This window comes from Vipera ursinii (genome assembly GCF_947247035.1).
Source record: "Vipera ursinii genome assembly, chromosome: Z".
In the NCBI taxonomy this organism is placed as follows: domain Eukaryota; kingdom Metazoa; phylum Chordata; class Lepidosauria; order Squamata; family Viperidae; genus Vipera; species Vipera ursinii.
This window is the reverse complement of record NC_139517.1, coordinates 1,061,249-1,088,136: the sequence shown is the minus strand read 5'-3', so window position 1 is coordinate 1,088,136 and position 26,888 is coordinate 1,061,249. Positions and strand designations below refer to the sequence as shown.

Sequence of the window (26,888 nt, the reverse complement as noted above, 5' to 3'; positions counted from 1 at the left end):
TGTGGAATTGCATCCCGCTTGGAAACTTCCTCCCCCCCCCCAACCCATCATCCCCGTCCCTTTGATCGCAACTTTGGGGGTGACCTCAGTGCCCCCACCACCACCACCACCATCCCAGGGGGCGAGCAAACTCACCTCCTTAAGACTCCCCTGCGTGCCTCGGGGCGTGGTGTGCGTTTGTGTGTTGCCAAGTGTGTGTGTGTGTGTGTGTGTGTGTGTGTAAAAATTTTTCCCACCCCCCCACAAAGGGTTTCTATTCTCCGGAGTGGTTTATAGGTGCGATGGGGGGGGGGTTTCCCTGCTGAATCCCACCACCCCAGGTCGGCGCAAACATATCCTGGGGGGGCGGGGAGGAGGCCCTGCTCCTGCCCCACCTGCTCCCCCCAAAAGAGCCCCGTCTCACCCCACCCCACGTTTTCCCCATCTCCGGCTGAAATCCTCGGCTACCCAGCCCGGCTTCCTTTCCCCGCGGCGGGGCGAGGGGGCAGCGTCTCCCCGCCCCGCCGGCTTTGTCACTGGCTTGTGACAGGAGTCCTTCTTCTCCCTTCCCGCCCCCCCTTCCCTCCCCTCCCTCCCTCCCTCCCTCCCTCCCTCCCTCCCTCCCTCCCTCCTTCCCTCGCAGCTGCTGCCTGCCAAGACACCCGGAGCTGCCCGCCTGGCACACCCAGCTGGGCGAGGGTCCCTCCCTGCCCACCGCGCCGCTCTCTGGCCGCCAGGACCCCCCCCCCTGCGAAGCCCTCCCCGCGGCTCAGCCCCTCTGAAGGACACGCCAGGGTCTCCGGCAGGCCTCCCCCCCCTCCCCGCTGCGCCGCGGAAGCCGCATGGATGGAGGGCAGGCGAGGCGCCTTCTGCTCCTCCGCCGGATTTGAACCAAGAGGCGGCAGCCCGGCTGGCCGGATCGGGGAGCGGCTTCCTGGCGTGCAGCGGATCGCCAGGGGGGGCAGGAGGAGGAGGGGGAGGAGGACGGGGAGCGGCGCCCCCCCGGCGCCCCCCTAAAGCCGGCCGGCTTCGTGGGGCACGATCCCCGGCTTTCCCGCAGGATCCCGGGACGGCAGCTGCTCCATCCGGCCAGGAGGAAGCGGGGATCCTTCGCGCCGCACCCCGACAGGCTGATGGGGACCCCAACTCCTCTCCGGCCCCCCGACTCTGCTGGATCTCGGTAGCTGAGAGAGGAAGAGGAGGGTCGCCCATCCTTGACCCGGGAGATCCCCCAGCCCCGCCGCCCCCGCCGCCCCCCAGCCCCTCCGGATGGGGCAGGCATGGCCGCCTTAGCCAGCTCCCTGATCCGGCAGAAACGGGAGATCCGCGATCCGGTGGCCAGCCGGCCCGTCTCCACCCAGCGAAAGGTCTGCCCGCGAGGGACCAAATCCCTCTGCCAGAAGCAGCTGCTCATCTTGATCTCCAAAGTCCGGCTGTGCGGGGGGAGGAAAGGCCGGCTGGAGAAACCCCCCGGTAAGTCCACTTGGGCGGGAGGGGGGGGCGGGCGCCTGCCCCCGCCCTGGAGGGGCGAAAGGGAGGGGCCCCAACTGGGTTGGGGGGCTTATTTCTCCCGCTCGGCGCCGCGGGACTCTGCTTTGGATCGGGGCGCCCCCTCACCCCCGGAGGACGGGGGGGTTGTAAGGATAGGGCCAGGGTGAGATCCAGGATCCCTGTTGCTGATTCAAGGTGGACTCTGCTTTTCCCAGGGGGCACCAGCAGGAGGCGCTGTGCAGGGTGGAGAAGCCGGGGGTCCTTTCCTGCCGGCGCTTCCCAGGGTCACCTGCAGGGGGCGTGCGATCAAGTTGGTTTGATGGTAGTGGAGTTGGGGGTGCCAGGGCACCCGGGCCGGCGGTTGTGTGGAGGGTGCGTACGAAGCCGGGGTACAGTTGTGGATTGCGGTGGGCAAGGGCCGTATCCGTATCTTTAAGGACACCCTGTTGGGTCAACGGGGTGCCAATATGTACCGAACTGGGTGCCAAAACCGGGTGCAGTAAAAAGTTTTCTTATGGAGAGGTGTGTGTGTTTGTGTGTCTGTGTGTGTGTGTGTGTGTGTGTGTGTGTACAGTGCCCCCTGTTGGCCAAGAGTCTTTTTGCAAGGGAGGTGGTTGTATGGAAACACCCCAAATTTGGGGGGTTCGATCCAAGAATTGGTTCTTGTCAAACGGTATAGGTTCTCCTGCCTGAGCAGGGGGCTGGACTAGAAGACCTCCAAGGTCCCTTCCAGATTCTATTCTATTCTATTCTATTCTATTCTATTCTATTCTATTCTATTCTATTCTATTCTATTCTATTCTATTCTATTCTATTCTATTCTATTCTATTCTATTCTATTCTATTCTACTCTATTCTTATTCCTTATTCCTTATTCCTTATTCCTTGTTCTGTTCTGTTCTGTTCTCAGCAACAATTCAGAAGTGGGTCGTTTTGTGCGGGATGGTTTATAATTGAGGAGGGGGTTTCCTTCACGCTTTGCATCCCAACCCAAGTTGGAGGCGGGGAAGCCTCTTCCTCTCAGAGCTTTGGTCTCTGCAAAACTGCCAGGGAAAACCTGGATTTGGACACAGGTAGTCCTCGACTCACACCAAATTCATTTAGCGACCGTTTGAAGTTTCAACCGTCTGGGGGGAAAAAGGGACTTAGGAACGTTTTTCACACTTAAGGACCGTTGCAGCCTCCCCACGGTCATCCTGCGATCCAGATTCAGACGCCTGGCCACTGACTCGTATTTGTGACGGTCGCAACATCCCCGGGTGTGTATGTGTGTGTGTCACGCGATCCCCTTTTTTGCAACCTCCTGACCAGCAAAGCCCATGGGGCAGGGGAAGCCGGACCCACTTAACGACCACGTGGCTAAATTAAGCCCTGCAGCTTAATGACGGTGGCACGAAAGGTCGTAAAACGGGGCAAACGTCGCTTGAGAAATGTTTCCCTTAGCGACAAAATTTGGGAGGGGGGGCTCAATGGGGATCGTAAGTCGAGGACTTCCTGTGTTTTGGGGGGGGGGTTGTCCGGTGAGCCTGGATTTCGCCCTGGGGGGGGGACACTCGGGGTTGTGTGTATATTTGCAAACCGGTTTGAACTTTCGTGTGTGTGTGTGTGTGTGTGTGTGTGTGTGTGTGTGTGTGGCTGGGCACGTGGGGCCCTTCCCCTCCCCCAGGAGAGGGGGGGAGGAGCGAGTGGGTGTGCATTCACACCCGTTGTCGGAGTTCACACTTGCACTGAGAGTGGCAAATGGCGCCCCCCCACCCCCCCATAGCGCAGCAGGAAAGGCCCCCTTTGGATCAAAGACGGGAGCTGCCTCCACCCCCCCACACACCTTTAGGGAAAGGGGGCAGTTCACGCGGGGGGGGGCTTTTACTCGTTGCCCCTTCCGGGGGGGGGGAAAGTCAGCCGGTTTGGATGGTCTCTAGGTTGCCCCTGGCCAGTCGGGAATTCCTTCCTAACTTCCTGTTCTTCCTCCCTCCCTTCCTTTCCTGTTGTCTCCCCCTCCTTCTATCTATCCTTCCTCTTCCCTCTCTCCTTCCTTCTTTCCTTCCTTACGCCCTGCCTTCCTGTTTCCTTCCTTCCTGTTTCCTCCTTTTTCTCTCCTTTTTTCCTCTATCTCCTTCCTTCTTCCTTCTTTCCTGCCTTCCTCCCTCATTTCCTTCCTTCCTCTTTCCTTCCTTCCTGCTTCCTTCTTTTTCTCTCCTTTTTTCCTCTATCTCCTTCCTTCTTTCCTTCCTTACGCCCTGCCTTCCTGTTTCCTTCCTTCCTGTTTCCTCCTTTTTCTCTCCTTTTTTCCTCTATCTCCTTCCTTCTTTCCTTCCTTATGCCCTGCCTTCCTTTCCTTCCTGTTTCCTTCCTTCCTGTTTCCTCCTTTTTCTCTCCTTTTTTCCTCTATCTCCTTCCTTCTTTCCTTCCTTACGCCCTGCCTTCCTGTTTCCTTCCTTCCTGTTTCCTCCTTTTTCTCTCCTTTTTTCCTCTATCTCCTTCCTTCTTTCCTTCCTTATGCCCTGCCTTCCTTTCCTTCCTGTTTCCTTCCTTCCTGTTTCCTCCTTTTTCTCTCCTTTTTTCCTCTATCTCCTTCCTTCTTTCCTTCCTTACGCCCTGCCTTCCTGTTTCCTTCCTTCCTGTTTCCTCCTTTTTCTCTCCTTTTTTCCTCTATCTCCTTCCTTCTTTCCTTCCTTATGCCCTGCCTTCCTTTCCTTCCTGTTTCCTTCCTTCCTGTTTCCTCCTTTTTCTCTCCTTTTTTCCTCTATCTCCTTCCTTCTTTCCTTCCTTATGCCCTGCCTTCCTTTCCTTCCTGTTTCCTTCCTTCCTGTTTCCTCCTTTTTCTCTCCTTTTTTCCTCTATCTCCTTCCTTCTTCCTTCCTTATGCCCTGCCTTCCTTTCCTTCCTGTTTCCTTCCTTCCTGTTTCCTCCTTTTTCTCTCCTTTTTTCCTCTATCTCCTTCCTTCTTCCTTCCTTATGCCCTGCCTTCCTTTCCTTCCTGTTTCCTTCCTTCCTTCCTGCTTCCTTCTTTTTCTCTCCCTCCTTCCTTCTTTCCCTCCTTAGTCCTTGCTTTCCTGTTTCCTTCCCTGTTTCCTTCCTTCCTGCTTCCTTCTTTTTCTCTCCTTTTTCTCTACCTCTTTCCTTCTTCCTTCTTTCCTGCCTCCCTCCCTCCCTTCCTATTTCCTTCCTTCCTGCTTCCTTCTTTCTCTCCCTCCCTCCCTCCCTCCTTCTTTCCTTCCTTTTCTCTCCCCCTCCCTCCATACTCCTGCCTTCATCCTGTCTCCCTTGTTTTCCTCCTCCTCCTCCTCCTCCTCCTCCTCCTCCTCCTCCTCCTCCTCCTCCTCCTCCTCCTCCTCCTCCTGGCCTCTCGGAGGGTCTCCCCAGGTGGCTCAGCAGAAAAAGGCCAAGTAAATAAGCCTTAAAGCAGGGGGTCTTCAAACTTGGCCCTTTTGTGACTTGTGGACTTCAACTCCCAGAATTCCTCATCCAGTGTGCCTAGCTGAGGAATTCTGGGAGTTGAAGTCCACAAATCATAGAAAGGCCAAGTTTGAAGACCCCCTGCCTTAAAGGATGGGGGGGAAAGGGGGGCAGCAGCCCTTTCAGGTGTGGGGAGCGAGAGAGATCGGCTATTCATTTTAAAGGCCTGTAAAGTGAAAGCTGATGCTGATGCTGGCGGGGTGGGGGGGGGGGCTTAGAGCAGCGTTTCCCAACCTTAGGAACTTGAAGATGCGTGGACTTCAACACCCAGAATTCCCCAGCGAGCATAGCTGGCTGGGGAATTCTGGGAGTTGAAGTCCACGCATCTTCAAGTTCCTAAGGTTGGGAAACGCTGGCTTAGAGGCACTGGGATGACCCCAGATTTCCTCCACAGGAGCCTTCAGCCGAGGGGCAGGAACCCCCCCCCACGAAGGCTGATGGGCTGAGAGGGGGGGGAAGCCCTCTCCTCTGGGGCCCCGGCCTGTTTGGCAATGGGTCCAGTGTCTGTGTGTGTGTGGGGGGGGGAAGGATCAAGAGCCCCAGGATTCGTTCTCCTCTCGAGGTGAATCAGGAGCAACCTTAGCGATGGGTAAGGAAGAGCCCGGGGGTCCCTGTGTGTGTGGGGGGGGCGGGGGCAGCCATGCGTGACCGCCCTTGGCCCCTTGGGCCTATCCCCATTGGGGATTCGGATGGGAAGCGGGCGTTGGGGAGAGGTCTCTTGAACCTCTGGAGGGCCCATCGGTTCCAGCCGGGGTGGAGAATATTTGTAGCTCAGGACTGAAATGTGGGGTCCTTGCTGCTGGGGAGACCCGCTTGCTGAGGGGGGGGGGTGTCAACCCTCCTTCCATCCATCACCAAGATTTGGGGCAAGATTTCCCCCGGAGGTGATCTCTGCGTGGTCCCCTTTCCCCCCAACGCCTCTGCTGAGAGGCTGCTTCTCCAACGCACGGCAGAGCCTCTGGTAGTCCGAAGACCCTCAACCCAATCAGCAAAGCCAAGTGTGTGTGTCGGGGGGAGGGTCTCATTTTTGCACGGGCAACGCAAGTAAAAAAAACAACAGTCGGCCCTTGGATTTGTGCCACGCCGGGCACCGGCTTGGCATGGGGACCGTGCCCCAGAGGGGCAGAAGTGGGGGTGTCCCTTCCCCAGGGAAAACCTGCAGAGGGGACCCCCCCCCTAAAGATCCTCTGGGCAGGGCGGGAGTGGGGGTTAAAAGGGCACACGATGACATCACCGCAGGCTCTGGGTTCCGGGTCATGCCACCTCGGTTGGAAGGGAGGGGCGAGAGAAAGAATTAGCCGGCAACATTTTAAGCCCTTTTTTTAAAACCCCTTTTCCTTTATTCCTTTTTCCCCCCAAATAAATTTATTTCTGCCTGGAGGAAACAAAAGTTTTGAGGTGGGAGGCAGCCTCTGCCACTGGTTTACTCCCCCCGCCACTGCCCAATCTACAGCAGCCCCAAACTGCCTCTTTTTTCCACCCTATCCCTACCTCTTTTTTTGGGGAGGGGGAGACTGGGTGTCAAGGAAAACCGGGGGGGGGGGAGCGGGCTTTATATCCCTGTTTCTGGGTTGGAGTAAGAAAGCTGCTGGGTTTTTCCTGGGAGTAAAATTGGCAAATGGGGAGACCGTCCGGCGATGGGTGGGTGGGTGGAGGGGAAAGACCGAGAGGCCCGGAGCGCCGATGCTATTCGTGATTTCCAAATTCAGCCGAGTATCGGAAAGAAATTATGTAAAGGCACTCCGGATTTAGCCGGCCTGTCAGCAGATAATCCTCCGGTGCCGAAACAGAACGGGATCAAACTGGGGTTGCGCAGAGAAAAGGCAGGAAAAAAAACACAAGGGTGAATTCAAATCTGGGCCACATCTGGCCAGCGGTGGGAGGCCAAAATCCAGCCAAGAAGGACGGATGGGCTGCGCCTTGAGAAAAATGGCGGCTTCCTCCGTGCCCAACGCCTGAGCACACGGAAGGGAGGCAGCCCCCGGTGTGCCCACGCCAGCCCCCTAGGGGGCCACACATACCTCCGTGGCACAGAGAGGGTCTCCGTGGCAGGGGGAATTTTCTCTGTCCTGTCTTGCTCAGCCAGGCGGCCGCCAGATGTGCGAATGGGGCCTGTCCAGCTGTGTGTGGCTGCTGCATTAGAGGGCAGGAAAGCCTTGGGAGGAAGGGGTGCCAAACGCTCTGTGCCAGCCCTCCGTGGCAATCCTGGCTGTGCACTTCGGTTCGTGGAACAGGAGAGGGGGGGCTGGACTTTGCGGGGAGGGACCCGCTTCTGCCTCCGCTCGCCTTTGTCACCAAGGACACATGGAGGGGAGCTTGGGGGGGGGGGCTTGGCACTCCACGGCACAGCCAGTGAACCGTGCGGTTCCAGGCGGCTGCGACCGCCCCCCCACCCCTGCAGCCTGCCCAAGGTGGGGAGGAGGCAGGCGGTGGGGCTGGCAGGATCTGATTGATTGCGAGCGGCAAAACCTTTGAGGAATGGAGGTCAGGAGGTCAGATCTTTAGTGATGAAGGCACCAGGAGCCTGTGAATTCTAGTTCTGCCTTAGGCACGAAAGCTGGCTGGGTGACTTTGGGCCAGTCACCAGGAGATGGTGAGTTCTAGTTCTGCCTTAGGCACAAAAGCCGGCTGGGTGACTCTGGGCCAGTCACCAGGAGACGGTGAATTCTAGTCCTGCCTTAGGCAGAAAACATCCAGGAACCCCTTGCTTTCCGACCGTTCGTTTAAAGTTCCAAGTTACAACGGTGCTAAAAAAAAAGAGAGAGAGAGAGAGAGGACCGGTCCTCGCACTTACAACCGTCGCAGCGTCCCTGTGCTTGCAATTTGGGGTGCTTGGCAACCAGCACTTTGCAGCATCCTGGGGTGACATGATCCCCACTTGAGAACGCCCCACAAGCAAACTCAGTGGCGGAAGCCAGATCGGCCGAAGGGTGACCGTGCGGCTGGTTTTGTGACCAGCCGGGGTGGTAAAACGGGGCGTGGCTCGCTTAACGACTGCACTACTTAGCGTTTGACATTTGGGTCGTAACGCGAGGACGGCCGGGAAAAAGACCCGTGCTGGAATCATCCCAAGACTATCCTGTTCCAGCATCCCTCCTTCTGGCAGCCAGCCAGCTTCCTTCACGGAGGTGACCCTCAGGAGGTGGAGATGCCAGCCTAGGTGGCATCTGCTCCACCCGTGGAGACTTCAAGGCTGATGGAGTTGCTTCAACCTTCTGAAGGTCATTTCAGATGAGTGTTGGCCAACCTGGGCAAGGGGAAGATGGGTGGATTTCAGCTCCGCACAGCTGGCTGGGGAACTCTGTGTGTTGAAGTCACTGGGGCGGATATAAGCCTGGCTGAGGCCTGGTGGGGAGGCTCCCAAGCCCGGGTTCGAGCGCACACACGTGTGCACACGCTTTGCGTCAGCTAGCCGGGACTCTCCCGCTAGGCAGCCAAAGCAGAGCGGAATTTGTGGGTTTCTTTGGAGGAGAGCACCTCTGAGCATGTTGGGCAGCCTCAGCCAGAAGTTCAGCCTCCAAAGTGCTCTGCATGTGCTCGGAGCTCCTAGGATCCGCTGCCTTGCTTTCCAAATTTGGCCCCTTGAAGGTGCGTGGACTTCGACTCCCAGAATCCCCCCAGCCGGCAAAGCTTTAACGTTGCCCAGATTGAGAAACACGGAACTAGATAGCCCTTCTGGCCCCTTCCAACTCTATCATTGGTCGCTGGCTGGGGAATTCTGGGAGTTGAAGTCCAAACACCTTGAAGTGGCCCAGGTTGAGAAACACCGAACTAGGTAACCCGTCTGGCCCCTTCCAACTCTATGATTCGCAGCTGGCTGGGGAACTCTGGGAGTTGAAGTCCACCCATCTTCCAGTTGCCCCAGTAGACAAACCTCCGGGCAGTTTTATCGCCTTTTACGACTTTCTCGCCCTACTTGTTAAGTGAATCCTCGCAGTCGTTAAGATATGAACACGGTCGTGTTAATTGACTTTGCTTGTCAGAAGGTTGCAAAAGGGGGTCGCGTGAAACCCCTCCCCCAGGTCAGCTGTGAAGCATCTGAATGTCGATCACATGACCAAGGGCATGCCACAACGTCTGTGTGAAAAGCGGTCTTAAATCACGATTTTCAGTGCCGTTGTAACTCGGGACGGTCGCTAAATGAACTGTTTTAAGACGTTGAGGACTGCCCGCATGGTCAGTCTTCTGAAGCCTCCAGCCGAAGGGGTTAAAAAGTAGGCGGAGCCTCGATTGCCCCCGTGTGGCTGCCATTTGACCGCCTACCTTTATGCCCCGCCCCTCCCCCCTTTCCCAGCGGGTCTGATTCATATGGACCAGTTGCATCCCATAATGCCACTAGAATTAGTCAGACGTCCTGGAGCTGGTCCTAACGCTGCAGGCAAGGGCCATCAGAGGCTGGAGAGTCCTCTGTCCCGGATGGTTTATTAGGGAATCTTGCACGGTGCAAAGGGGTGGACTGGATGACCTCTTGAGTCCCTTCCAACTCTGATCCTTTAAAAAAAAAGAGAGGCTTTGTCAGTGCAGAAACTGGAGGAGGAGCAGGAAGAGGAGGAGGAGGAGAGGGGGAGGGGAAGAAGGGGGAGGAAGTGAAGGAGGAAGAGGAGGACAGGGAAGAGAAGGAGGAGGGGCAGAAGGAGGAAGAGGGGGAGAAAGAGAGGAGAGGGAGGAGAGGAGGAGGAAGAGAGGGAAGAGGAAGAGGAGAAAGGGAGGAAGAGGAGGGGGAAGAGAAGAAGGAGAGGGAGAAGGGGAAGAGGGGAAAGGGAGGAAGGGATACATCTGAAAGTGAGCCTCCCTAGCCCAGTGCAGTCTATTTGGGAAGAGCCGACGCAGGCGGTGGCAGAGCGCGAGGGAAGCGGCGGTGCCTCCTGGCACCCGGGATCCAACTCTCCGCGCCCCCCCTCGGCACCCCCACCCCTCCCCTCCCCCGTGCCCGCTCAACCCGCGCAGCCTCGCCTTTTGGCCGGGATCCGACACACACACACACACACACACACACACACACCCCTCCACCCTGGCCGCCTGCCGACGTTCCAGGACCTCCGCTGCCAGGAGCCTCTTTGCAGTTGGCAGCGACCGGCCTGGCAGCCGGCCAGCTCTCCGCCCCCGCCCTCCCCTCCCCTCCGCCCCCCTCCCCGGAGCTGTGCAAGGTGCGGGACGGAGGGGGGGTCGGCAAAGGCCGGCGGCCCCCTCTCCGGGTGCCAGGCGCGGCGCTTCCAAAGTGCCACCTGCGCGAAGCTCTTCCAACTTCACCGGGTCTCTGTGTGTGCGTGCGTGCCTGTGTGTGTGTGTGTTAAGGGGGACCCTTTGGGGAAGCCCTAGTTCCTCCCCCCCCACCCCGACCCACCAGCTCGGGGTCCAGCCCAGCCCCCCCCCTTCCGTTTTCATCCCAGCGAGGGCACCTTGAGCCGGTGCGGCGCGCTTCCCCCGGCCAGCCTGGTTCTCTCCGAGCCCCCTTCCCCAACCTCCCCATTGATTTCTCTTCCCCCCCCCCCACGGTGCCAACCTCCAGGACCCCCCCCCAGCCTTGCTCCCCCGGAGATAAACGCTCCTCCCGTCCCACGAACCGGCCCCACCTGGTCCGGGGCAGCCAAAAAAAAAGAAGCAAAGCGCTTTTCATTGACCCCCCCCCCGGAGCTTCCTGGCAATGCCCCACTTGGGGGGACGGGGAGGGGAGGCTTAGAGGGAGGGGAGGGGGTCAGCCCGGATGTGGGGTCTGCGGCGGCCGTCCCCCCCCCCGCCAAAGCCCGCCGGGGAACCTCCGAGGGGCTTCCCCGGAGAACGACCGCGCCCGCCTTCCGCCCGAGCGGCGGCGGCGATTGCAAACTCCGAGTTCCCGTCGGAGGACGGGGGGGGGGAAACGAGGCGTTTTTATTGCCGGGAATAAATTGATTTATGCCAGAGTCCACGAGGCCAAGCGAGGCGCTCCGCTCGCCTGGCGGAAAAAAAAAAAACAACCCAACAGCCTCGTTTTATCGGCCGCTCGACGGGATCGATTCGGAGGGGAAGCCCGGGGGGGGGGCGGCGGCGGGGCGGGGCCCCCTGCCAGCGTAACTCAGACGGGACTTGTGGGGGTACTACCCCCCCCGACACTGCCCTCTCTTGGGCACAGCTTCCCCAGGACCCCCGCCTCCAAGTCAGCTGCTAGGATAAAGAGCGCCTTCAGATTCACTGAAAGGCTGGGGACCCCCTGGATCTCTCTTAACGCCCCCCCCGGGCTTTTCCCCCTCCCCGACGCCGTTGGTCTATTTTAACGCGCCCTCCCCCCCCATGGCTTTTCCCCACCGCAAACGTGCGTACGTCCCACTAAATCCGAGCGGTATAAATAATTTGCACGCTTTGTGGAGGAAAGCAGCCAAGTCGCTCCGGGTATATTTAAGGATAAGGGGGCGCATTTGATGGAGAGGGGGGGGGGAGGAGGAGGAGGAGAGAGAGAACAAATGTTATAAATGAAAGGGAGCCCACTCACTCACTCAGCCATGCCCTTCCCCTCCTCCCTCCCTCCCCACCCCCACCCCCCCAGCCTGCAGCTCCCCACTAATTTTCCGGCGCAGCTGCGCTCTTGCGTGCGCGCGCTTGCGTTCTCCGAGGTTTAAATTATACAGCCGACCCCAATTCTAGATTTGTCAAACGCTCCTGGCCTTATCCACACTCCCCCCCCCCAAAAAAAAGATTGGTCCTGCTGGGCCCTTCGGCCAGCCGGCCCAGGGACACGGGAGGGGGGGGTTGTTTCTTCAAGCCTGCATCCCCCAGCCCTCCCATGTCCGAAGTCTCTTAGGGGTGCCCCTTCTGTTCCCCCACCCCGCTGGCCCTGTCTTTGCAGCAGTTTGCAGCCCTCATGCTTGCAGGTTAGGGGGTCGCCTCCCCCACTGCTCAACCGGGGGGGGGGAGAGCCCTGACATCCTTGCCCCGCTGACCAGCCCTGCTTGGCTTCGTTTCCCCCACGCCCTGCGGTGCCGGAGAGTTATCTGGTCCAAGAGCACCACCGCCAACCTGGGTAGGCTACCCCGTTCTGGGTCAGCCCCCTCGTCTTCCTCCCTCCGTCCATCAAGGCGGGGGCCCTGCCTTCCGTCCATATTCCACTGCTTCCCCCCCCCCCCCCGCATCTGGGTAACCTTGTAGGGAGCTCTCTCTGCAACGGCGGCTGGCTGCAGCGTGCCAGGCAGGGAGTGTGCCAGGCCAGGGGAGGCACAGGCAGGCCTCGGGGCCATCCCAGGCCGGCCGCTTGGGGGTGGGAGGGGCTCCGTCGCCCCCCCCCCCCTGGGGCGTTGCACCACCTCGCTCGTCCTCGCTCGGCTGTCGGGAGCGCAAAAACGCAGTCACCTTGATCTCGGCCTCGCTAGGCTGGAAGGGAAGCCGGGCGTTCAAAGGCTCGGCTTTGGGTCCGCTGTGGGGGGAGGGGGAGGGGGGAGTGAGGATCTCCCCCCTCCCCAACCCACGCTCCCCCTATTTTTATCTGGGGGAAGAGAGAGAGAGAGAGAGACGATAAGACCGGGGTCATCCCTGCAAGGCTCCGAAGCGAAAGAGGTCCCCAAAGCGTGTGCAGAATCCTTTCTCTCCTCGGATGCCTTCAGGATCGGGAGGGGAAACGCCCCTCCCTCCCAGCGTTACGCACCATGGGTCTGCTGGTGTCTGAGGATTACCGCAGTGCAACTCCTCTCCCCCCCCCCCCAGCGCCTGTTGGCAATCCAGGTTTAAAAGAGCTCAGGAAGGAAAGGGGGGGGGGGGGAATCGATGGCGAATTGTGTCAAGGAATACACACCGGAGAGGCGGTTTTTTTTTTTCTATCTGACCTTCCAGATGCGCAACACCCAGGCAGAAGGGAATGCCCCTGCGGGGGGGGGGGTGAGGGAGGAGGAGGGGGAGGTCGTGTGAATGGCAATCCCGGCAGGCCTTGGACGCTGCAGAGCGGGGGAAGCCTGCACACACACACACACACAGACACACACACAGACACAGGGTCAAGGCCCCGAAGAACAGAAACCCAGGGAGCCGGCAAGACGCGCGGGTTCCTGTCCTTCCTCGGGGGTCGCTGCCATAATTAGGTACCACACACACACACACACACACCCCTGCGGTTTTGCACGCTTGATCCCCCACTTAAGGGAGGCGTTGCGAACGGCCGGTGGTGATGTCAGCGTCCTTGGCGGATGGCGCAGTCCGAGCTGGGATGGTGTGGCTGTTGCGCCTTGAAGCCTCCTGGAATTGGAGAGAGGCAAAGGCGATTTGCACGGTGGGGGGAGGGGGGGGGGCTCATGAAACGTGGCGTGAAGTGGGGGGGGTTGTTTTCCCTCCGTGGAAGAGTCAGCCGGGCTGAAACGGTCCGAGGGAAAAGGGGGGAGGGAAGGAATTTGGAACACTTCTCTGGGGGAAAAGAATTGGGTCTAGTGGGGAAGGCAGCAAGATAGAAATCAGGAGACGGGGGAGTTCTAGTCCCGCCTTAGCCATGAAAGCCGGCTGAATGACCTTGGGCCAATCGTCAGGAGAGGGTGAGTTCTAGTTCTGCTTTAGGCAGGAGAGCAGGCTGGGTGACTGGGCCAGTCACCAGGAGACGGTGAGTTCTAGTCTCACTTTAGGCATGAAAGCTGGCTGGCTGATTTGGGGCTAGTCACCAGGAGACGGTGGGAGTTCCAGTTCTGCTTTAGGCACAATAACTGGCTGGGTGACTTTGGGCTAATCACCAGGAGATGGTGAGTTCTACTCCTGCCACAGGCATGAAAGCCGGCTGGGTAATTAGGGGCCAATCACCGGGAGATGATGAGAGTTCCAGTTCTGCTTTAGGCAGGAGAGCAGGCTGGGTGACTGGGCCAATCACCAGGAGGAGATGGTGAATTCTAGTCGCTCTGTAGCCACGAAAGCCGGCTGGGTGACCACCAGGAGACGGTGGGAGTTCCAGTTCTGCTTAAGGCAGGGTAACTGGCTAGGTGACTCTCAACCCAACCCACCTCACAGGGATGTTGTGGTGGAGGAAATAGGAGGAGAAAGCAGCATCGGGGCATCTCTGCCACCCTGAGTGGCAAACACATTATGGGCAGGATTTTAATTTAAAAAAAGAAAGAAAGAAAGAAACAGGATGTGGGCAATGGCTGCACCCCCTGGAGGGCTTTGGAAGGAAATTAGATCCCAGGACGTTAGGTGCTATAGGCGTCTCAGTTGCTGGAGAGAGCATGTGCAGAGGGCCAAACGATGCTGCAGGGCAGCTTGGGGGCATCCCCGTGGCCTCAGCCTGGCACCAACAAGAAGCCTGGGCAAGAGGTACCTTTTCCCAGGTGCCACCTCATCCTTCTTAGGCTCCTCCCTTCCTCCGGGTGGTTGGGCCTCAGTCTTCCCCTTCTGTGAAATGGGCACACACCTGGCTGGGAGACCTGGGAGGGGACCGGGAGGCTATTAAGGGCTGGACCCCGAAGACAACTCACTCAGCCCCCGGAGGCTCTGATGCCAAGAGATGGGTTCCCAGTTCAGACTCTGCGTTCCATGTAAAGAAATGATGCCTGGGACCCCCAGCAGGGCTCATTATAAGGATTGGGGGGGAAAAGCACCCCCACCTGTGGCCAGACTCTACCCCCCACCCCAAAGTACCTGCCCACCCCACCCCCTGAACAGCCTCATTTTCTCTCCCCATTATGAGCGCTGCAGGGTCCATCTGACACTCGGAGGCCGTCTGCCTCTGATCGCATGCAGAGAGTGGCCCTTGCAGCTTTCAGAGCATGTGCAGAGGGCCCCAGATGTTCTTTAGGTGGAAGCCAAAGGCGGAGCAGCAATCAGACCAGGGGTGGGCAACTAAGGGCCCCTTTACGACCGATGGACTTCAACTCCCAGAATTCCTCAGCGAGCCATGCTGTCTGAGGAATTCTGGGAGTTGAAGTTCACCGGTCGTAAAGGGGCCCTTAGTTGCCCACCCCTGAATTAGCCTAATCCGAATTAGGAAGGGAAGAAGGACGCAGGGAGATCCTTAAAATGACCCAACTTTAATGGGCGTAAGTGGACGGGGCGATTTCCAGTCACGTTTATACGGCTCGCTTTCAATCCAGCATTTCTGTGCTTCCTGACTGGCCTACCTCGCAGGGCTGGGAATATGATCAAAAAGCAGCTTTCTGCTGGAAGGGCCGGGCAACTGGCCTCCACTTAGAGGATCAAGCTTGATCCTACGGGTTAATGCACTGGGTTAGAAAGCGGGAGATGGTGAGTTCTAGTCCCGCCTTAGGCACGAAAGTCATCTGGGTGACTTTGGGCCAATCACCAGGAGACGGTGAGTTCTAGTCCCGCCCTAGGCACGAAAGTCATCTGGGTGATTTTGAGCCAATCACCAGGAGACGGTGAGTTCTAGTCCCGCCTTAGGCACGAAACCCGGCTGGGTGGCTTTGGGCTACACCCTCTCTCCGCCCAACCCACCTCACAGGGTTGTTCTTGCGGGGGGGGGGGAAAGAGGGGGAGGAAGAAAATATGTCGCCTCTATCTGCCGCCTGGCGTTCTTTTTGGGGAAAAAAAAGCAGGATACAAATCAATAAATCTCCTGGTGGCCTCCCAGCCGACTCCTAACCAAGTCTGATTCCCTTTAGCTTCTAAATCAGCAATGCTCACCCCCAGCAAAACAAACAAACATCCTTTATCCAGCTTATTCTTCTATTCCAGGGGTAGGCAACCTCGGCTCTTTTATGACTCATGGACTTCAACTCCCAGAATTCCTGAGCCAGCCATGCTGAGGGGAAAGGGAGAGGTTTCCATGCTGAGCCATGCTGGCTTAGGATTTCTGGGAGTTGAAGTCCACGAGCCATAAAGTGGCCTAGGCCAGGGGTAGGCAACCTTGGCTCTTTTATGACTCGTGGACTTCAACTCCCAGAATTCCTGAGTCAGCCATGCTGGCTCAGGAATTCTGGGAGTTGAAGTCCACAAGTCATAAAGGGAGCCACAGTTCCTCCATGCTGGCTCAGGATTTCTGGGAGTTGAAGTCCATGAGTCATAAAAGAGCCAAGGTTGCCTACCCCTGTTCTATTCCATTAAGGAAGCAGCGGGCACCTCCCTCTTCTCCTCCTTCGCTTAAGCCCTAACATTGGACGCTCTTCCAACAACCTTCCGCCCCTCCTCCCGCTCCTCTCCAACCCACATTAGTAGATTGGAAAATCTTTCCCCCGCCTGGTGAGAGAGACCTATTTTTTTTCTTATTTTCTTTTTTTAATTTGCTTAAGAGGCTCCCGCAGATGACAGGGCCAGAAGGCGGATTTTTTTTTTCAAAAAATTATTTTTTAAATAGCATAAAAAAATGGAAATAAAAACCAAGCTTTTGTTCCCCCGTCCTCGCTCTGCTTCCAAGACCTGTCAAAAGGCGAACGGAGGAGACTTTGGGAGAGGGATTAAAAAAAGAAAAAAAAAACAAAGAGAGAGAGAGAACAAGTTGCCAAGGAAAGGCAGCTTTCCAGATAGAGATGTCCTGAAAAGGTTGGGGGTTTTTTTTGTGTGTGTGTTTTGGCACCCGAGAGGAAAAAAAACACCAAAGCATTTCCTTCCTTCCACGCAGCCGATTTTGCTTTTGCACCTGCAGATCACCTCTGGGAGAGCCTGTGTGTGTGTGTGTGTGGTGGTTTTGTGGGTGGGTGGGGAGGAAATCAGTCTGCTTTTAAATTTGAGAGCCTGGGTCTGCGCCTGTTTTTTTAGGAGGGTCTAAAATGCCCCTCTGTGGTGAACTGTGAACTGTGAACTCTGGTGCCGGAGAAGACTCCTGCGAGTCCCTTGGACTGCAAGGCCATCAAACCGGTCAGTCCTAGAGGAGATCCACCCTGACTGCTCTTTAGAAGGCCAGATCCTGAAGCTAAAACTCAAATCCTTTGGCCACCTAATGAGAAGGAAGGACTCACTGGAGAAGAGCCTCATGCTGGGAAAGGTTGAGGGCAAGAGAAGAAGGGGACGACAGAGAAGGAGGTGGCTGGACGGAGTCACTAAAGCAGGAGGCGTGAGCTTAAATGGACTCCAGAAGATGGTAGAGGACAGGAAGGCCTGGAGGAATGTTGTCCATAGGGTCGCGATGGGTTGGATACGACTTTGCAGCTAACAACAACAACAACCCCCCCCCTTGGGCATTTTGCGCTGCTGCCGTGTTTTGGGCACCGGGGAGAAGGAGAAGCAGACGGGAGTTACCACCATGGATATTGGAGCAACACAGCCTATTCTACGGGACGAGGTTTCTCTCAACCCGGACAACTTTAAGACGGCTGGACTTTCACCTCCCAGAGCTGAAGGAATCCTGGGAGTTGAAGTCCACCCGTCTTAACGAATGAATGAACCTTTGTTGTCAAAGTACAACCAGTTGTCCCGGTTGAGAAAAATGGATATACAGACAATTGATGGTGGGGTGTTTTGTTTTGTTTGTGTATTTTTGAGGGAAGAAAAGCATTGAAAACTGACTTTTCCGGCGCAGAGGGTGGTGAGGACAGCAAAAAAGATTATCGGCAGTTCACTGCCTTCTATGCAGGACGTGGCCTATAAGCGATGCTTATACGTATAGGGTCCAGAGGACGGTCTGGGATGCCCCCCCCATCCTCTCCATGACCTGTTTTCCTTGTTACCTTCATGGGGGGGTGTGGGCTTCGTGGTACCCGAAGCAGAACATCCGGATTCAGCCGCAGTTTTGGGAACTCTTGCTAAGCACATTGATTTGTGCTTTCGATTGTAAGCCGCCCTGAGTCTTCGGAGAAGGGCGGGATATAAATGAGATTAAAACAAAAAGAAAAAAAACCTCTCGAGCTTCCTCTTTCCGTTACGCGTTCCAGAGGGAGGCTGATTAATATTTCTATGTATACATATCTCTGGGTGTGGGTATCCAGTGTGTACAGCAGGTGTGCGTATGCGTTGTGTAGGGGTATGGGGAAATATATACTTGCCTTTGAGAGCAAGCAAGAGGATTTCGTTTTTAATGTGGGCCAGTGTGCCCGGAGTGAAAAGAAAACGACATTAAAGGTTATCTTATCTATCTCATCCTTTATGAAGGAATTCACTCATAGAGTCACTAGGTTTTTTTTAATCAGTGGGAGAAATAATCCATATCTCAGAACACAGAATGCAATGCTCCTTCCTTCCTTCCTTCCTTCCTTCCTTCCTTCCTTCCTTCCTTCCTTCCTCTTCCTTCCTTCCTTCCTTCCTTCCTTCCTTCCTTTTCTATTTCTCTCCTTCCCTCCCTCCCTTCCACCCTCCCTTCCTCTTCCTTCCTTCCCTCCTTCTTTCCTTCTGCTTCTCTCCTCCCTCCTTCCCTCCCTCCTTCCTTCCTGTCCTGGGTGTTGTTGTGGGTCTTTTGTGACTCTGTGTGTGACATGTTTTCCCAGCCAAAGGGTCGGCGGTGAGAAGATCAGAAAACCAATAGGAAATTGGCAGTACCCTTTCTGACACCAATTTGTCAGAAAAGGCCGAAGGGCGGCGGGCGGGGGGGCGGGCACTGCTCCCCCCACCCTTGTGAAGCAGGACCCCGAGACTGGGGCAGGCATGGCAGAGTCTGGCAAAGTCTGAAAGCCCCCCCCCCCCATGGGAGCAGAGATGCCTGCTCGTCCCTGGCCGGGACAGACCCCCCCCTTGCAGGTGCTTCTTGCTGCCTCAGCTGCTTCAGGGCAACGGAGGCCCATCCCTCATCCAGGGGGGGGGGTCTGTGGAGGCTGCGGGAGCAAGGGGGAGCGGGGGGGGGCACAGAAGCGAAGAACAGAGCTGGTACAGATCAGGACTGCTGCAGCTCGGAGGCCTTGGCCGAGAAGGGAAGGGTGGGAGGATCCCTGCCGGGTGGGCAGGAAGGCGGATGTGGGGGGGGGGCACCCGGCTTCCCTGGAGGGAGGGGGGTGACATTAACAGGGGCATTCAGGCCCTCCTCCCACCCTCTCTCCTGCCTCCTTTCCTTCCCTCCTTCCTTCCTCTTATCTATTTCCTTCCTTCCCTCCCCCTCCCTCCCTCCTTCCCTTCCTCTCTTTCGCTTCCTGCCATCTTTCTTTTTCCTTCCTTCCTTCCCTCCTTTCTTCCTCTTTTCTGTCCATCCTTCCCTCCCTGCCTCCCTCCTTCCCTTCCTCCTTTCCTTCCTTCCTTCCTTCCTTCCTTCCTTTCCTGCCATCTTTCTTCTTCCTTCCTTCCTTCCTTCCCTCCTTCCTTCCCCTTTTCTATTTCCCTCCCTCTCTCCCTTCCTGTTTTCCTCCCTTCTCTCCCTCCCTCCCTCCCCCTTGTCCATCAGGGGGTCCGGGTGCCCCCCTGCCCACTCAGAGCTCTGGGCCCGGAGGCAGCGCTGGGCAAGGGGACTCGGCCGCCCTCCACACCGACCCTCCCTCCCTTCGCTCCAGGTGGAAGCGGCTCCGCTGCCCCCTCCCTCCCTCCCTGTCGGAGAAAGGCCTAAATCAGCCCGCCCCCCCGTCCCGTCCCAGGTGTGTTGACCCCCCTCCAGTCCCCCGGAAGGGCCCTGCTGCGGCCCCAGGGCGTCGGAGGGCGCCACCTTGGGGAACCGTCCTGGGGGGGGGCCCTCGCAGGGGCTTTCGCTCCTCCCCCCCTAATGTCCCTCCCCCCTTTCTCTTCTCCCCCCCCCCCAGCAGAACCGCAGCTGAAGGGCATCATCACCAAACTCTTCTGCCGGCACGGCTTCTACCTGCAGGCGCGCCCGGACGGCAGCCTGGAGGGGACGCGGGAGGACGGCAGCGGCTTCAGTAAGCGCCCCCGGGGCCCTCCCCTCCCCTCCCCCGCCTCTTTCCTGCGTAGGGGAACCCCTCCCCGGCCTTTGCTCCCTGCCCCGGAGCTCTGGGATGGAGGGGGAGGGAAGCAGCGGGTGTTTCGGGGGGGGGGGGTTGGACTAGAAGGCCTCTAAAGGGCCCTTCCAGCTGCCCCGCTCTGGCCTCGGAGCCCCGCAGGTGAAGCTGGGGCGGGGCCCCTCCAGCCCTTACTCTGAAGCCGCCCCCCTTTCGGGTCTGCAGCTTTCTGGGTCCCTCCCCGCCTCCCCCTCCCCATTCACCCCCCTCCCGTTCTGGCCGCGGCCGGCTTCTCTCCGGGGAGGAAAGGAGGCCGCGCAGTGATGGATGGCGCGCCCGCCCCGTCTGGCAGGCCGGTCTCTGTCTGGGCACGTGGCCCGTTCCCCTCCCCCCCCCCCGTTGCAGATGCCCGACGGCCCCGTCTAACGCCCGTCAGCAGTTCTCCCCCCCCCCCCGGGAGTGAAGGTGGGGCCGGGGGCCATAAAGCGCACTTGGGAGATGCCAGATGCCCCCCCCCGCCCCCGGCTGGGTCTCCTCACCTGCCCCCCCCTCCGTTCCACCCTGAACCCTGGGTTGCAAACCTAGAATAGAATAGAAATAATATAATACAGAATAGAATAGAATAGAATAGAATAGAATAGAATAGAATAGAATAGAATAGAATAGAATAGAATAATAAAATATAGAATAGAATATAGAATAGAATAGAATAGAATAGAATAGAGAATAGAATAGAATAGAATATAGAATAGAATAGAATATAGAATAGAATAGAATAGAATAGAATAGAATAGAATATAGAATAGAATATAGAATATAGAATAGAATAGAATAGAATAGAATAGAATAGAATAGAATAGAATTATGAATAGAGCTGGAAGGGACCTTGGAGGTCTTCTAGTCCAGCCCTCTCCTTCTCCCCCCCCCCCCCAAGCAGGATAACCTACATATCTTGTGCCCATCCCAAGATCCCTTCCTGTGGGAACGGATGACCTCCCGGCCTCTTTGACCACACCTGCCATAACAGAGATCAGAGCAAGGGTTGTCAACGACATCTGCAGGCTGTCCCCGATTTACAGCAGTTCATTTAGTGACCGAAGTCGCAACGTCACTGAAAAACAGGGAGGTACGACCGTTTTTCACACCGATGACCGTTGCAGCCTCCCTGGGGTCTCCCGATTGAAATTTGGACACTTGGCCACTGACTCACGTACGTATATGACGGTCGCAGGGTCCCCTGGGGGAGTGTGTGTGTCACGCGATTCCCCTTTTGCCATCTTTGGCCGGATTCACCTCACGACCATGTGACTGACTTTACAGCGGTAGTGATTCACTTAACAACGGTGGCAAAAGGTCACAAAATGGGGCAAAACTGGGGTCTTACCTGTTCTTTGATCTCATTTATGCATAAGGAGGAGGCTCCGGATGGTGGGATCCACACAACGCCTAAAGACTGGAGGGTCCTCCGTCGCTGGCGTTTCTCCAGGAGGTTTGCAGTGGGTTGGTCTAGATGATCTTCGGAGTCCCCTTCAAGGTTCACAATGGGAGGGAGACCCTGCCCCGTCTCCTCAGGAGGAGGAGGAGGAGGCAGAAACGATTACAGGCAGTCCTTGACTTACGACCACAACAGAGCCCCCAAAATTGTTGTTGTTAAGCGAGACATTGGTGAAGCGTTTTATGACCTTCCTTGCCATAAGTCGTTAAGTGAGTCCCTGCCATTGCAAAGTCAGGAACATGGTCGTTAAGTGAATCTGTCTTCCTCCATAGAGTGTGCTTCTCGGACGGTCGCAAAACGGGATCACGTGACCCCAGGAGACCCTGAAACCATCATAAATATGAGTCAGTGGCTGAGTGTCCGAATTGTGATCAATTGCTGCAATGGTCATAAGTGTGAAATCCAGTCATAAGTCCCTTTTTTCGATTGTAACTCCGAACGGCCACCAAACAAACGGTTGTAAGTCAAGGACTTACCTGTAGCTGAGCCTGTCACACACACCCCCCCAAAAAAAATCTGGGCTATTTGGCGGAGACCCCCTCCCCAGGTCCTCATGCGGGGGGGGTGTCCTGCCCCTCCCTCCCTATTCTCGGCTGCTACGCATTTTAAGGGTAGCATTTTAATTTTCATTTTTGAGATTTTGTCCCTTGAGGAGATGGGGGGGTCCTCCCAATTAAACTAAATTAACTTGCACCTGGTTATGGGTTCAAATTTAACCACCGGGGGCTCCAAGCTGGGCTGGGCTGCCAGTTGCCGATCCCTGATACTCAGCGGTCAATAGCCGAGGCCCTGGCCTCCTCTGAACCCCCCCGGGAGGCAACTCTCCCCCCGCTTGCTCCTGGGGTACTTTATTGCCTGCCTCATGTCTGAAGCCCCCTCCCCTCCTCTCCCTGCCCCACCCCACAGCGTTCTTCAACCTGATTCCCGTGGGGCTCCGGGTGGTGGCCATACAGAGTACCACATCTGGACAATATGTCGCCATGAACGCCGAGGGATACCTCTACAGCTCCGTGAGTACGCCGGCCCCGCGTGGTCACTTTGGGGGAGCAACATGGGTTCCATTGTCCTCAAAACAGGCGGTTGTCTCCTTCGCCCTCCTCCTGTCCCGATCTGGATCGCTACCTCCTTTTCGCCCCCTGCAATTCTCCAAAATCGGCCACGTGGAGACCCGTGGACTTCAACTCCCAGGATTCCCCAGCCAGCCAGCATTTACCAGAATTCCCCACGGCTAGGATGAGAACAAAGGTGGCTAGATTACATTATCGCCATTTTTTGATCAGGTTAATTTTTTGGGATAAGGTTAACTTCCTTAAGAGACGGTGGGTATGCAGTAAACGTAATTTATCTGGATTTCACCAAAGTGAAAAAAGCTGGCTGGGGATTTCTGGAAGTCCAGCAGCCTTAAAGTGGATGAGGAATTCTGGGAGTTGAAGTCCACCAGCCTTAAAGCAGCTGGAGAATTCTGGGAGTTGAAGTTGCCCAGTCTTAAAGTGACTGAGGAATTCTGTAAGTTGAAGTCGCCCAGTCTTAAAGTGACTGAGGAATTCTGGGAGTTGAAGTCCACAGGTCTTCAAGTTTCCAAGGCTGACAAAGACTGCTGTGGAATTTAATTTGAAAGAAGATTTGGGGCCCGGGCAGCAGGTCTCTCACACACATACACACCACCCCCATTTATTCCAAAGACCCTCTACACCCACCTCCCCTCACCCCGACAATGAAGCCCAAAGGGAACCTTGGAACCCCCCCCCCTCAGTTGCAAGGGAGGGGCCCTCATAACCTGCTCAGTTTTCAAGAAAGACCCAGCAGGTCCAGATGAGGGACCCCCACAAATTGGGGGGTGGGAGCCAGGCACTTCCTAACAACCCCCCCCATCACCACCACAGTTCTACAAGATGGCGGATGAATTTTACACACCTTGTCCTGGACTTACGACCATTTAAAGTAAATTATGTCCATTCCTCACATTGAAGACCATCGCAGTGACGGGATCTGAACCCAGACGCTTGGCAACCAACTCGTACTTACGACGGTCGCAATGTCCCCAGGGTCAGAACTGGGGAAGCCAGATTCACTCAGCGACCGCGTGACTCCCTTAACAGGGATTCACTTCAGAGCCGTGGCGAGAAAAACGGTCTGTCATAAAACGGGGCGAATCTCTGTTAACTGTCCCGCTTAGCAACGAAGATTTGTGGCTCGTTTGTCGTCCTAAATCAAGGGCCACCTACATTTCTTATCCTCCTCCATGTGTTTTATTCCTCCTCCTTTATACACGTATCCAGGACGGTTGATCTTCCCCCACCCACCGCCCCAAAAGCAGCAGAGATGGAGGGGGGGGCAAAGGATGTTTTGTGCCGGGACATTTCGCTCTGATTAATGTTATGGCTTCCTTCCATTCTCGGAAGGCAAAGAGTCCAGCTGGATTATTGGGGTGACAGGCAGGGAAGAGCATCGCCATCTGGTGGACGGTCCCTGCTATTACACACACACACACACACACACACACACACAATAAGACACACAGACAAACCAAATTTGCCCTAAATCCCGCTGGGCAGATGGGGTGGGGGAAGAGGAGGTCGGTGTGGAAAATCTTGTTTTAGGACGAATGGAATGGAGGAATTTACCGAGAGATTACCAGCGGTAGGAACACGGATTTGCCTTTAATCCTTTTTTGTAAAAAAAATAAAATAAAATAAAAACTCGCCTCCCGATGCAGTCGGCCGTTAGGGAAAGGAAGAGACTTTAAAGACGGCGTGCCTGTTTTAAAATTCCTGGCCTTTGCCAAGGCTGGATTATTTTTAGAATTATTTTTAGAATTATTATTACTATACTTATACGACATCGTTATATGGGACTACATCCACACGGAGGGAAGTGAGCAGTAGGATACCACAAGGCTCCGTCTTAGGCCCAGCACTCTTCAATATCTTTACTAATGATTTAGATTAGACGAGGGGATAGAAGGGGGACTCATTAAATTTGCAGGTGACACCAAACTGGCAGGAGCAGCCAACACCCCAGAAGACAAGGGAACTTGGAGGTCAACTAGTCCAACCCCCTGCTCAGGCAGAAAACCCTATACCATTTTAATAATAATAATAATAATAATAATAATAATAATAATAATAATAATAATAATAATAATAATGATTAGTAGTAGTAGTAGTAGTAGTAGTTGAAAGGGACCTTGGAGGCCATCTAGTCCAACCCCCTGCCCAGGCAGGAAAGCCTATACCATTTCAATAGTAGTAGTAGTAATAGTAGTAGTAGTAGTAGTAGTAGTAATGTTGAAAGGGACCTTGGAGGCTATCTAGTCCAACCCCCTGCCCAGGCAGGAAAGCCTATACCATTTCAATAATAATAATAATAACAATAATAATAATAATAATAATAATACTAATACTAATAATAATAATAATAATAATAATAATAATAATGGTTAAGGTTCCCCCGCACATGCGTGCTAGTTGTTTCCGACTCTAGGGGCCAATGCTCATCTCCGTTTCAAAGCCGAAGAGCCAGCGCTTGTCCGAGAACGTCTCCGTGGTCATGTGGCCGGCATGACTGGACACCAAAGGCGCACGGAACGCTGTTACCTTCCCACCGTAGTGGTCCCTATTTTTCTACTTGCATTTTGACGTGCTTTCGAACTGCTAGGTTGGCAGAAGCTGGGACGAGTAACAGGCGCTCACTCTGTTACGCGGCACTCGGGATTCGACCCGCCAAACTGCCGACCTTCTGATCGACAAGCTCAGCGTCCTAACCCACTGAGCCACCACAAATAACAACAACAATAATAACAACAACAACAACAACAACAATAATAATAATAATAATATGTTGAAAGGGACCTTGGAGGCCATCTAGTCCAACCCCCTGCTCAGAAAGGAAACCCTATCCCATTTCAGACATCTCAGCTTGTCAGGAGGTCACAAAAGGGGATTACATGACCCTGGGACACTGCGACCATCATAAATATGAGTCGTAAGTGTGAAAAATGCTCATAAGTCACTTTTTTTTAGCGCCACTGTAACTTTGAACGGTCACTCAATGAATTGTTGTAAGCCGAGGACTACCTGTAAATTAATAAGAACTTTTTTTTTAAAAAAAAAGGGCAACCCAGTCAGAGGACTTTCAGAAGGACCCCTAACCCCCGGAATGAAGGGTTTGAACCTCCAAATTTTGTCCTATGTAGTTTCTTTTCTCGCCCTTCACGTCCTCGTTCGTCCTGAGCACCTGGCCAGGCGCAAACAGCCAGACGTACAAGTGTAGAGTTCGAAGTAGCTACTTTATTGTTTTCTGCCTGCACTACAGGCTAGATCAGGCTCAAAGTCAAGGGGTCTTCAAACATGGCCAACTTTAAGACTTGTGGACTTCAACTCCCAGAATTCCTCAGCCAGCTTTGAAGACCCCCTGCTCAAAGTCATTTGAAGGCCGTCGGGCCAAATCCCCTGCTCTTTTCTTATCCCAGGGGTGGGTAACGACGGCCCCTTTACGACTCATGGACCTCAGCTCCCAGAATTCCCGAGGGCTGGCTGAGGAATTCTGGGAGTTGAAGTCCACGAGTGTCATAAAGGGGCCGTCGTTCCCCACGTGACTTAACACGTGGCAACTAAATCTCCGTTTGATCCCTTCTCCCGACTGGTGGGCAGTAGGGCAGCCGGGCACTTTGATTAAGGGGAAGGGGTCCGGCGGAGGGGTTGGGTGGGGGTCTTCTCTTCCTTCAGGGCCTAACTTTCCCCCTGCCCCCCCACCCCCCCAGGCTCACTTCACCGCCGAGTGCCGTTTTAAGGAGAACGTCTTTGAGAATTACTACGTCACCTACTCCTCCACCTTGTACCGGCAGAGGGAATCGGGCCGATCGTGGTACCTGGGCATCAACAGGGACGGGCAGCTGATGAAGGGAAACCGAGTCAAGAAGACCAAGGCCTCAGCCCACTTCCTCCCCAAACTGCTGGAAGGTGGGTTTGGGGCCTGGGGCAGCTGGGCAAGAGCAAGGCTTGGACCGGAGGGGGGCTGGGGGGGGCTGGGGGGGAGGGTTGGGGGCGAGGAGGCTCCGGAGGCGGCCTTGTTTTAATGAAGGAAAGAAAGGCGGTTTTCTTGATGAGCTGCTGGCTGCTGACTGGCGCGTTTGTTGAACTTCCTTCCTTCCATGCATCTTCCCATCCTTATTCCCTTCCTCTCTGCCTTTCTTTCTTTCTTTCTCTTTCTCTTTCCTTCCTTCCTTTTGTCTCCTCCTTTCCCCTTCCTTCCTTCCCTGTCTTTCTTTCTTTCCTTCCTTCTTTCTTTCCTTCCTTCCTCCTTCTTTCCTTTCCCCTTCCTTCCTTCCCTTTCTTTCTTTTTTCTCTTCTTTCTTTCTTTCTTTCTTTTTCTTTTTTCTCTTTCTTTCTTTCTCTTTCTCTTTCTTTCTTTCTTTCTCTATCCTTCCTTCCTTTTGTCTCCTCCTTTCCCCTTCCTTCCCTTTCTTCCTTCCTTCCCTTTCTTTCTTTCTTTCTTTCTTTCTTTCTTTCTTTCTTTCTTTCTTTCTTTCTTTCTTTCTTTCTTTCTTTCTCTCTCTCTCTCTCTCTCCCCGCAGTGGCTTTGTATCGTGAGCCGTCGCTGCACAACCTCTTCGAGCAGGCCCTGGCCAAGAAAGCCGAGGACGGTGATGGGCAACCCGGCAAGGAAGCCGCAGCCACGTAGTCCTGACGATCGGGTGGGAGCTGTCTCCTCCTCCTCCACCCCCAGGGCCCCCCCTTGCCAACCCCTCTCGACCGCCAACCCCTCCAGAA

General features: G+C 55.6%; 1 protein-coding gene across 1 annotated transcript; it reads left to right on the top strand.

Annotated features, from left to right (window-relative positions):
- Positions 1-1,259: 1,259 nt before the first annotated feature.
- On the top strand, positions 1,260-26,888 carry FGF11 (fibroblast growth factor 11; the record flags this gene model as incomplete). Its single annotated transcript, XM_083377800.1, has 5 exons — positions 1,260-1,452; positions 19,473-19,583; positions 22,024-22,127; positions 25,880-26,078; positions 26,693-26,888. The coding sequence occupies 5 exons, from the start codon at positions 1,260-1,262 to the stop codon at positions 26,797-26,799; spliced, it is 714 nt and encodes a 237-aa protein (XP_083233926.1). The 3' UTR covers positions 26,800-26,888.